Source organism: Berghia stephanieae, chromosome 2, assembly GCF_034508935.2.
Source record: "Berghia stephanieae isolate SIO BIC M18660-M18661 chromosome 2, UCSD_Bste_1.3, whole genome shotgun sequence".
NCBI lineage: Eukaryota > Metazoa > Mollusca > Gastropoda > Nudibranchia > Aeolidiidae > Berghia > Berghia stephanieae.
Genome location: NC_088361.1, coordinates 101,201,109 through 101,213,172, shown reverse-complemented (window position 1 = coordinate 101,213,172; position 12,064 = coordinate 101,201,109). Strand labels below are relative to the sequence as shown.

At 35.4% G+C, this 12,064-nt stretch overlaps 1 protein-coding gene across 1 annotated transcript in view; it reads right to left on the bottom strand.

Moving 5' to 3' along the window:
* The window catches only part of LOC144966099 (protein mono-ADP-ribosyltransferase PARP6-like), a 32,133-nt gene extending 20,696 nt beyond the window's left edge, over window positions 1-11,437 (bottom strand). The window contains exons 1-8 of the mRNA XM_078902174.1: window positions 11,419-11,437; window positions 8,232-8,300; window positions 6,932-7,047; window positions 6,531-6,591; window positions 5,138-5,228; window positions 4,572-4,641; window positions 1,260-1,340; window positions 513-555 (exon numbers count right to left, since the gene is read on the bottom strand). Of these exons, the coding sequence (XP_078758300.1) occupies window positions 513-555; window positions 1,260-1,340; window positions 4,572-4,641; window positions 5,138-5,228; window positions 6,531-6,591; window positions 6,932-7,047; window positions 8,232-8,285 (516 nt within the window). The 5' untranslated portion in view covers window positions 8,286-8,300; window positions 11,419-11,437. The remainder of the gene's footprint in view (window positions 1-512; window positions 556-1,259; window positions 1,341-4,571; window positions 4,642-5,137; window positions 5,229-6,530; window positions 6,592-6,931; window positions 7,048-8,231; window positions 8,301-11,418) is intronic.
* Window positions 11,438-12,064: the final 627 nt, after the last annotated feature.

The window sequence follows — 12,064 nt, the reverse complement described above, 5'->3', positions numbered from 1 at the left end:
ATTATTATTATTATTATTATTATTATTATTATTATTATTATTATATATGGTGTGTAAATCACTCGTCAAGCTCCATGAAATGCTGGTAAATTGCACAGACATGGATATGAGATGTGTTCCTCATGCCTCAATATTTTACTGTCAATCTGAGCATAAATAAAATGGCAATGCTCCACCTTCTTTTTTTCTTTTTTAGGGGGGGGGGGGGGCGGTAAATTTATTCTGTCAGCTGTTCATAAGTTACACGCCGGCAACTAGGGTTACAAAAAAAAGACAAGACACAATCAAATCTACAAACCGATATTTATTTCACCTTCACTAAGATGATAAAACAAATAACATAAATTGTTGCATGAATTCAATTTCTATTGTCTAAATCATAAAGACTCCAAACAATGTCATAGTCACATTAGAGTGACCGTGTGGAATCGCATATCAAACTAATCTATTGAACAATCTTCCTTTCCTAATAGAAACATTAAGATACAGTTCATGTATCAATGTATTCCCACCTGCACAAGGTATCCAGTAACTTCTTCTTCTTCCTTGTCACTGCTGGGAGGTGGAGAGGGTGGGAGGTGGAAAGGGTGGGGGAGTGGGGGGGAGAAAATTGAGTGGTTTAGAAAACAAATGCAACATTTCTGTTATATTTCTTGTTTAACATCAGCAACACTCGAAACAAAAAATGCAATAAAAGGTAATATTTCAACATTTCAATAGCTTACGCAATTGGAAACCCACCAGTTGAAAAGTATAACGTCTAATCCCAAGGTTCCCTGAAGGTTTATCTATTCATCTGACTATATTCTATAGAGAATGTAAGTAAAGAGCCCTTTCCAAGGACTTAACTATGCACAGAGCAAGGGTCGAACTCAGGACCTTCCGATCCGAAAGTGAGTGTCATACCACTTGACCACATAGTAGCACGATGTCAAAGGTCCTCTATACTGTTTTTTTCCCCGAACACCATCCTCTGTGGAACAGTCTTCCAGATTCAATTAAATTACTTGGCATTGAGGACCTCGACATCCCATTGCAATAAATACGTCTTGGAAAGTAATCTTAGCCTCCCTGTGTTTGTGTTACTGCTATAATCGACAGGAATGCTCAGTTACACTGGGTCTATCAATTAATTGGAAGAATAAAAAGAGGTGTGTGTGTGTGTGTGTGTTGTGTGCGTGTTGTGTATTGTGTATTGTGTGTGTATTTATGTATGTGTGTGTGTGTATGTGTGTGTGTGTTATAGAAAAGAAACTTACCATTCATCAGTAGTTTTTTCTCTTTGTTCCTGTTCTTGTTTGCGTTGTGTAAAGTACTTAACGGTGAATGCTTCAGAAATTCTATTTCAAACACAAAAAATATTGAAAAGGATTTTTAAATGTAATAAATATTTTTTGAAAGCATGAACATCATCTAAAAATTTAAGACAGGAAACTAGCCCATTTGTCAATGATTTTGGTTAAAATTGAATAAGGAGGGTTGAATAACAACTCTTTTTGATGATTAAGAAATCAAAGACACACCCTTTATCCTTGAAAGCCCAATTACTTTTACAAATTTACAGTTTCTTTCTTTTTCTTTTTTTAATTTTCAACAAGCATTAGAATTAGTTCTGTTTGTTTGTTTTTAAGGGTTTTACGGCGCTTGCAACACAAGTCATATCAGCGCCAGTAAAAAGGAAGAAAATGAAATAGTAAAAAGTTCTAGAATTACAATTAAAGCACCCAAGAAAAGGTAAGACATAGGGGAACTGGGAGAAAATAGGGATCAGATGTAGATTCCAAGAGCACACTATCAAAGTACTTAGTTTGAGATCACCTATAAGTCTCATCCGGACACAAGCACAAAATCCAACAAAGAGGAATACACTCAAATGCTTACATTATACATTAAAAATAAATATAATAATACATAACAGAGAGATGATTTACAATTAAAAAAATTATCATCTCCCAAAACAATAACTATGCATTCGACTGTTTCCCTCCCAGCTAGGACTCAGAACAGGGCCAAGCAATCTCATTCCAAGACAAAGAGAGAAAGCAAGTTGGAAAATAGATATAAGCGGATAGAAGACACAGTATGTACCTCCCTGCCCACTATGGGAGGTCAGGATCCCCACCCAGCTAGCCCAGTTTGTCAATGATTTTGGTTAAAATTGAATAAGGAGGGCTGAGTGACTAACTCTCTATGATGATTAAGAAATCAAAGACACGCCCTTTATCTTTGAAAGACAAATTACTTTTACAAATTTACAGTTTCTTTCTTTTTCTTTTTTTTTATTTTCAACAAGCATTAGAATTAGTTCTGTTTGTTTTTAAGGGTTTTACGGCGCTTGCAACACATAAGTCATATCAGCGCCAGTAAAAAGGAAGAAAATGGAATAGTAAAAAGTTCTAGAATTACAATTTAAGTACCAAAGAAAAGGTAAGACAAAGGGGAACTGGTTCAAATAGGAAACAGATGCAGATTCCAAGAGCACACTATTAAAGTACTTAGTTTTGAGATCACCTAAACGTCTCATCCAGACACAAACACAGTTCCCAACTAAGAGAGATACACTCAAATGTTTACAAAATATATATAATATGTAAACAAGACAATACAGTGCATAACATCTCCCAAAACTTACTATACATTTGACTGTTTCCCTCCCAGCTAGGGTATCCGGTCAGAGCCTGGACAAAACCAAGTGATCTCAATCCAAGACAAAGACAGAAAGCATGTTGGAAAAAAGCTATAAGGGGATAGAAGACACAGTAAGTGCCTCCCTGCCCACTATTGGAGGTCAGGAACCCCACCCAGAGGGATAGAAGACACAGTAAGTGCCTCCCTGCCCACTATTGGAGGTCAGGAGCCCCACCCAGAGGGATAGAAGACACAGTAAGTGCCTCCCTGCCCACTATTGGTGGTCAGGAACCCCACCCAGAGGGATAGAAGACACAGTAAGTGCCTCCCTGCCCACTATTGGAGGTCAGGAGCCCCACCCAGAGGGGTAGAAGACACAGTAAGTGCCTCCCTGCCCACTATTGGAGGTCAGGAACCCCACCCAGAGGGATAGAAGACACAGTAAGTGCCTCCCTGCCCACTATTGGAGGTCAGGAGCCCCACCCAGAGGGATAGAAGACACAGTAAGTGCCTCCCTGCCCACTATTGGAGGTCAGGAGCCCCACCCAGAGGGATAGAAGACACAGTAAGTGCCTCCCTGCCCACTATTGGAGGTCAGGAGCCCCACCCAGAGCATTAATTCTAATTTGATGCCCAAGAGATACCATACCAACCACAACAAGGTTCAAATGAGATCTCGATGATATGAGATCCATATTTTCTATCAGTGAACGCATCCAAAAGTGATTATTCTAGAATGCCATACCCTCACCATTGAAGCTACAAAAAAACCTACAAAACCAATTCTAACTAAGCAACAACAATGTTACTTTTAACGGGACATAGAATGTCAAAATATTATACCACGGGCTGTTCTTTCTGACACAGAATGTCAAATATTATACCACGGGCTGTTCTTTCTGACATAGAATGTCAAATATTATACCACGGGCTGTTCTTTCTGACATAGAATGTCAAATATTATACCACGGGCTGTTCTTTCTGACACAGAATGTCAAATATTATACCACAGGCTGTTCTTTCTGACATAGAATGTCAAATATTATACCACGGGCTGTTCTTTCTGACATAGAATGTCAAATATTATACCACGGGCTGTTCTATCTGACACAGAATGTCAAATATTATACCACGGGCTGTTCTTTCTGACACAGAATGTCAAATATCATACCACTGGCTGTTCTTTCTGACACAGAATGTCAAATATTATACCACGGGCTGTTCTTTCTGACATAGAATGTCAAATATTATACCACGGGTTGTTCTTTCTGAAACAGAATGTCAAATATTATACCACGGGCTGTTCTTTCTGACACAGAATGTCAAATATCATACCACGGGCTGTTCTTTCTGACATAGAATGTCAAATATTATACCACGGGCTGTTCTTTATGACATAGAATGTCAAATATCACACCACGGGCTGTTTTTCTACTATCATTCCAAATTATCATTGCACACTGTCGATGTATGCAATTGTGTAGCAAAACCCGGTTTAAAAGGAGACGATTTTATCAGAGTAAATATTACAATTGTCATTGGGCAGGTAGCAAAACCAATTAACATTTACAGCATGAGCTATCTGGTAAAAAGCGCAACTAAACAAATAACATGATTATCATTTTCTTCTCAAAATCAGAATTACATAGGAATATTCTCTGTTATGCCATATAGAATGTATCTCTTAGGAATATTCTCTGTTATGCCATATAGAATGTTGTATCTTTTATTTAATGGAGTCAACTCCAACTCTAAAATGGTGATGCCAAGGGAAGATTCGACCCCACCAACCCGACCCCCGACCCCACCAACCCGACCACCGACCCCACCAACCCAACCCCAGACCCCACCAACCCAACCCCACCAACCAAAGCTAATATTCGAAATGCTTCAAGTTCCAATTATACTCTGAGTATTTGACCTGCACATGTTCCATAACTCACCTGTTCAGCTGAGCTAAAACCATATTTTGTTTTTGTACTGATTCTTGATATACGGCTAGCTTGGAAGTATCTGAATAAAGAAAACAAAATGACATATCAATGTGGAACTAGTCTGTAACGATTCGAAATCTTAGCATTTGTGACCTTTTGTAAATTAGATAGAATAGAATTTCAACATGAAATCTCATGAGCCAATATGGCGGCAATGCACTTTGATAACCACACCTCTCAGACAGTCATATCATATAAACTATGGCAGTGATTAGTTAGCATAGCAAACTACACAGGTTTTACTATCAATGTTATGTGTCTGAGTAAAATACACTGTTCTACCGCTTGATCAAGAGAACGTTTATAATCGGGTCGAGAAAATCGTGTAATAACTAGTCACCCATTTGGCGGTATAAAAACAACAACAATGGATCAGAGAGAGGTCGATTTCATTAATGTCATTGTTTATAAACCACCAACCATGTCCAACCACGTGTTAAGGTGTGTCACAAATTCCGTGTTTTGATTGGTCAAAAATCTACTGGTTAATTACAAAACAGTGCAATCATACGTACTTTTGTCAAAGGAATAAGAAACAGAATTAAAAACCAGTTTGAATGTCAATGGTAAATCTTGACGAAGTCCCCATGCATCGAGTGTATTTTTCTGGTGGGAAATGAAAGAAGTTGCAAGAATTACTCATTCTGAAGGAAAATTTATAATCAAGGTTAAAAGGAAACCAGATGACATTTCATAAAACTCCACGACTTTGTAGTAAAATGAGAAATGTAAGTAAAACATTAAATTGGTTATTGTGAATGGACCAACCCCTTCATTGCCATTATTTGCCAAACAACCAAACAGACAACATTTAACAAAATTTCTTTCAATTATCTACTAATAATGGTCTGCCTCCCCAAAAGACTAGTCTGTAGAACGATTGCTGTTTCATACCATTTAAACTATGTCACATCGCATTTATAAGTATCTTATTTATTGATCTCCTATCACATAAAAGATGGATGATTTAAGGTGGAGACCTCAACACAAATACAGCAAACCTTTCATCTTTATCAACCGAAGCAGAGTATGCAAATGTTTAATCTACATGAATTGCATTACTGAGGCTAGAAGGAAACATCTCACATCTCACAGTAAATTGGCAAATCATAATAATAGACAGCTAATTTTTTAAAAATCAAAATTGTCAATTCCAAAATATCAAAAGAAATATATTATCTGTATAGATACATTTATGAGAACAAGGGGAAAAAAGTAATTTACAAATATAAATGGAATGAACAGCTCCATATGCCTTTTGGCTTTGAAGGGCCATCTTCTTGACATAAGAGAGAACTGGATTGATGTAAATACATAGTCCTAGTACTATAGGGCTTTCTAAACCCGTGCCCATTGATTATCACAGATTCATCTAGAGCTACAAAAATTAGTGCTATGATCTCTTTTTGTATGCAAACTTATGCTCTTAATTGACTAAATTGATGGAAGTCACAGTCTTAACAATGGTGAATACCTTTTACCTTTTCAACGTTTGTAACAAAATCTTGACTTCTGAGGTGATGTCACCATTATGTCTAGAAAATATTCAAAATTGACAATCGCTAGAGTAACTAAGTTTATCATTAATGTGAACTTTAAATCGTGCACTTCACATTGCACAAATACAAATGTGAATGTTTCACTCTGTAGCGGTATAAAACATTTATTTGCATGCCCTCTTTTGAAAAAAATGTATAGATTAAATGATGATGTTTTTGATTAAAAGACAAATTTTAATCTCAAAATTATAATTTTTGTTTCATCGGAGATGGTTAAAAATCACACACAAAAAGCCCATTTAGATCTCATGATGTTAATTAGAATATTGCATTGACTTCCATCTATATTTTTGCTTTCAGTAGACCATAACAGCCCATGGAGAGTTTTTGATAATAAAATTGATCTAACCTTTATAAAGCCCAGGTCAGCTGTTATCTCAATATCCACTTCCTCCAAATTGTTAAGAATTCTACGGTTGAAAAAGAAAATAAATGAAGACAATAATACTCTTACTCCAACTATTATGATTTGATTATTTGCATATCAATTATGAACGACCCAAAAAATTCAGATTTTTTTTTTTTTTTAGAAAAATATATTGTTAACAAATAGTTCCACACCAATAAAAAGTTGTGAAAGATAATTTAATTAGAGCTATGAAAGAAATACATATTTGCTTATCATTCAACAATATAGTCATATGAAAAGAATAATAAATCATTTAACATCTATGTATTCTATCTTATTGAACTTTCTGACATCTGATTTAATGTTGAAAACAATTATTTTAGTATAAGAATAAGCATTACCTGGTTACAATTGATTCTGAAGGAAATAGCTGTTTGAACAATTGGATGTCCCGTTCATAGAGTGGATGAACATTGCTGGTTTCAGCTAAATCAAAGTCGTCATAAAATGAAAGGCACTGCAAAAAGATTTGTAAAAGTAAATAAGTATTTATATATATTTTAAAATAATAATATCCATTAAATTAATTGCCAATATAAGTCGTATAGTGTGGCTAAGGACAGTCAAATATTGCGATGATCCATTGCAGTAGCACAAATAAGTCTTTTGTTTTGATTGGAAAATGGATACATCAATTATTGCATGTAAAAAATGAAGGGAACCAATGACAAAATGCAAAGTTTTTTTTTTTTTGTTTTTTTTTAGGGTTTTACGGCGCTTGCAACACATTAAGGTCATATCAGCGCCAGTAAAAAGGGAAAAAATGGGATAGTAAAAAGTTCTAGAATTACAATTAAAGCACCCAAGAATAAGGCAGACAAAGGGGAATTGGTTCAAAAGAGAACAGATGTAGATTCCAAGAGAACACTATCAGTGTACTTAGTTTGAGATCACCTAAAAGTCTCATCCAGACACAAGCACAGGTCCCAACTCAAATGTTTAGAAATCATATATAATACATAAATAAAACATAATAGAGTGCATAACAGAGAGATGATTTACAAGGAAAAAAATATCATCTTCCAAAACTAACTATACATTTGACTGTTTCCCTCCTAGCCAAGGTATCCGGCCGGGGCCAGGACAAAACCAAGTAATCTCATTCCAAGACAAAGACAGAAAGCATGTTGGAAAACAGACATAGGGGGATGGAAGACATAGTATGTACCTCCCTGCCCGCTATGGGAGCAAAATGCAAAGTCACAAGGCAACATCAGTAGGATATGAAGGAGTTGGTGATGGCAGTCTGTTTCTCCATGCCAGGGATAATCTTGTAAACTTCCATCTTAAGCTTAGGCAATGTATTCAAAAAGGACATTGTTTTAAGGGTGCTTACTTACTGCCCATTGTGTTTCTTGAAATCTAGGACAGCAACGAAGGACCTCCATCTTCCTCTCTCCGTGGTCATCATCTTCAAGGAGCTCCAGGTCTCCTCCTACTCTCTATAATGGCTACGTTCTGACACCGTTTTAAAAATTTCAAAGAAATCAAGAGAGCGCTTTTCAGACAGGATGTCTTTTCCTGACTGTATCTGTTGCTTGGATCCGTTTTAAGCACTTTGAACGCATTTGGTGAGTATTAAACCATATAAAAGCCAATATTTTAAAAAACAACAACAAAAATAAATAAAATGTTTCTCACATCATTATCATCATCATCATCATATCCATCGCTACTACTTGAATTTGAGCTCATGATTTCTCGTTTTGGCTGAAAATAATACGTGATAAAAAATTAAATTCTTTAAAATAAATTAGTCCAAACTATGGCTTTGACGAAGGACTCGTTCAAACAATACAAAGAAGATAAATTAAGAACACAACTAGTGTTGTTCTATAACACAACTAGTGTTGTTCTATAACACAACTACTGTTGTTCTATAACAACCAACAAGGACCATTTTTCAAAGCAACGGTTGGAGTTAGAAAGGGATGCGTACTTTCCCCAACTTTTACATATAATATCAGGTAAGAATAGTACAAGAACCACCAATAATCCATCACTATTGGGATCGGGTAAAACTTGCAACTTACGCTTTGTTGATGACATTGACCTCATTTTACACAATGAACGAATTTTACAATCTCTCGACAAACCTCCTCGAAATGCACTATGGAAATCAACACTGATAAACTGTAGATTCTAGTCAACAAGTGATGCCAAACTAAGTCACACTAGACTTGAAAACAGATAAAGGGGGGAATAGGACACACAACAAGCGATCTACCTGTCCACGATGGGAGGTCATTTCACCCCACCAAGGACTGGATCTAAGACTGAGGGGGAAAAAAGGGTGAAAAAAGGGGGGAAAAACAAAGAAAGAGGGGGACAATTTCCCCAGCGAAAAGGTCTTCGTAGATACAGGAGTACTCTATTCTTTTGTCTGGTCTGATAAAAAACTTGACTGACATGCGATATATAGACTCAAATGATTGCAATTGCATAATATATATATATATATATATATATATATATATATATATATATATATATATATATATATATATATATATATATATATAAAATATTAAAACCTAACAATGAAATGGAGAGAATGATGGATTCACCGTTCTCTCTCTCTCTCTCTCTCTCTCTCTCTCTCTCTCTCTCTCTCTCTCTCTCTCTCTCTCTCTCTATCTCTCTCTCTCTCTCTCACACACACACACACACACACACACATTCAAGACTTTATAGCTACAGTGAAACCTCATTATACCGCGATATTTGGGACCAAGGCAAAATTTGGGGTTTTGAGAGAATGGCAGGCAGTATGTAATGAATTGGGTCAATGTTGTGAAAGACTCAACCAGTATTTGGAATCACTGAACTCTAAAACAAATCATACATATAAACTAGATAGGAACAGCTGTTATACCAAAAACAATGCATCAAAATGAAAAGAATCCAAGAGATTTTATTTATTCATTGTGATCAAAAACTTTGTCCACTCAACCGCCCCCTGTTATAACGCCAGCCTCACTTATCTCTATATAAAAATGCCAAAAATCCCGTTATAGTGCGATCCGCCATCCAATCCAATGGTATAACAGGGAGCGGTATAAAGAGGTTTGAGTGTAAAAAGTTGTTCAGGTTTGTTGTTTTTCTTCCTCTCTGGAACCTATATTGTTACATACTACAAATGCAAAAGGCAATAAATTTGACTCAATAACTTACTTAGACCAAGAGGATTAATTTCAATAACTATCAAAACAAGGTAACTAAAATAATATACTTTTTTAAAAGAAAATTTTTCATCTTTAAATTGTGTCAGAATTAACTTGAACAATTTCACCAAGGAAAACATTGACATTGTCCTAACCTCGCCTGAACCTGACATTAATCAAAGAAACATACCAGTCAGTTTAAAATTATGTTTATTTACCCTTATTATAAGTGAACGAATTAATCTACACAGGCTTTTTCAGGAGAGATACTCTCATATCCAAAGTCTTCACTCTGTCCTAAAAATAAATAGTAATAATAAAGGTAAAAGCAAGCAAATCAAAATTGTAAAAAGTCGATCAAATTTCTCGAGTCAAGATAAGTGAGGCTGGCGGTAAAACAGGGGGCGGTTGAGTGGACAAAGTTTTTGATCACAATGAATAAATAATTGGTTCCAAAGTTATGACACTTTTCCAATTCAAAATTAACCATTGCAATCAGCTAACTACTGGTTGAAATGGTACTTCAAGCTTGGAGAAAAGAGGGTTGGTCACTGGCAGCCAAAATTAAACTTACTAAACTTCAATCTTGATGGCATAAAATATAGGGACTGACTATTTTCACTGCACTGTGAAAATAGTCTACCAAACTATTATCACCATACGGTGAAAATAGTAAAGAAGGCTTTTCGTATGTATCAGCCAATCAGAAGCACTACCATCCAGTGAGTCCCTACTACTACTGCGAGAGCTACTACCCACTGAGATTATTTTATAAATATAATTTGACATCCCACTGTCATGGGTCCCGTTTAGCTCAATGGGCTGCACATTTGGTCGTCATTAAAGAGTCTGCGGTTCGACTCCCTGTCGTGGCTTTTTATTTTCCCAAGATTTTTTGTATTTGTCATCGTCTTTATTCTGGCAATCATTTATTTTTTGTTTGTTTGGCAATTTTTTTTAAATTTTTTTTTTGCTTTACTAAATATTTCATTTTTTTTTGGTTGAATTTAAAAGACAAAACACATTTTTCCTTTGGTTGGCCTTTTTTATTTAATGATTGGGATGAAAGTTGGATTGTATTACTTTGCTGAAGTTTTCTTTTTCTTTCATAAAGTAGCTATGAATGTCAACAATGGTGACATTAAAATGTCTATCTTCATTTTTCACCTAAAACTTCTTGCTTTAAAAAGCTTGTGATATAGGATAAAGCATATTAAAAATACGTGTCTTTAATAATTAACGTTGTTTTGTTTTTTTATTTTACTCGTTATATTAAAACCTGGTATTAATGCTCTTTAAAACTTGCAAGAAAACTCATGAAATAATATCCGTATTTAAAGTAAGTTAACTTTAAGTTAAAGACGCTCATTATTATTATCAGCAATATAGCCATAGCTTGTTAATAAAAATAGCCTACCAAGATATCATTATCACCGGACGATCAACTTCCAAGATATTACCGGACGGTGAAAATAGCCTACCACACTATTGTCACTGTACGGAGAAAATAGCAGCTTCCTGAAATATATTATCTTAGATGGAGATAGATTGAGCTTTCTTTTATTTATATTTTTACACTTTCAATTTTGAAAAAAAAAGAAATGCAAAAGTTTTAAAATTATGTATATTCTTATTCTTATATTTTGATAGAAGAACGTGCCTACATTGTCAAGGGGATGCCTCCCTCGTCAAGTAATAAGAGTAATTAATAGAGCGAAGTAGGTATCTAAGTAAGTGTGAGAATTTGAAGTAAAGAATTAGTAGAGTTAGAGCTTACATTTTTTCACGCGGCTCAATTGAAATTAACGTTTAAAAATGAATCAAGTTCTCCATAAATTTGCACTGAACCTTCTATGTACAAGTTTTATTGGTTCTTGGTCCTAGGTAAAGACTGGCGACATCTGGTTTTCACACACTGGACAAATAGATCCTGGTTTTCACGCACTGAAATCCGTGATGTTTATAGGATAGAAACAGACAGTGAGTAGTGTTTGGAAACCTACGTGCGTGACCCGGAAGATAAATAAACAGGAGCAGTACATTTAATCAAGTCTCAATACAGATATGCAAAATTGTGCAAGTCTGTCGGCACCAGTAGCACTTATTTTCTAGATATAAAACAAAATATTTGAATTCTCTTCGACAACAAAATAGGATTTGCCTATTTAAGTTTCAAAGAAGGCTTCACAATTATCTAATATTGGAAAAAAACAATAGGGGTCTGGGTTATTTGTTAAAAACCGATTTAGTATATTTATGCAGTATCAGAGATCAGTTGAAAAACTGTTTACTGTGCTGCTAGTTCCGGGT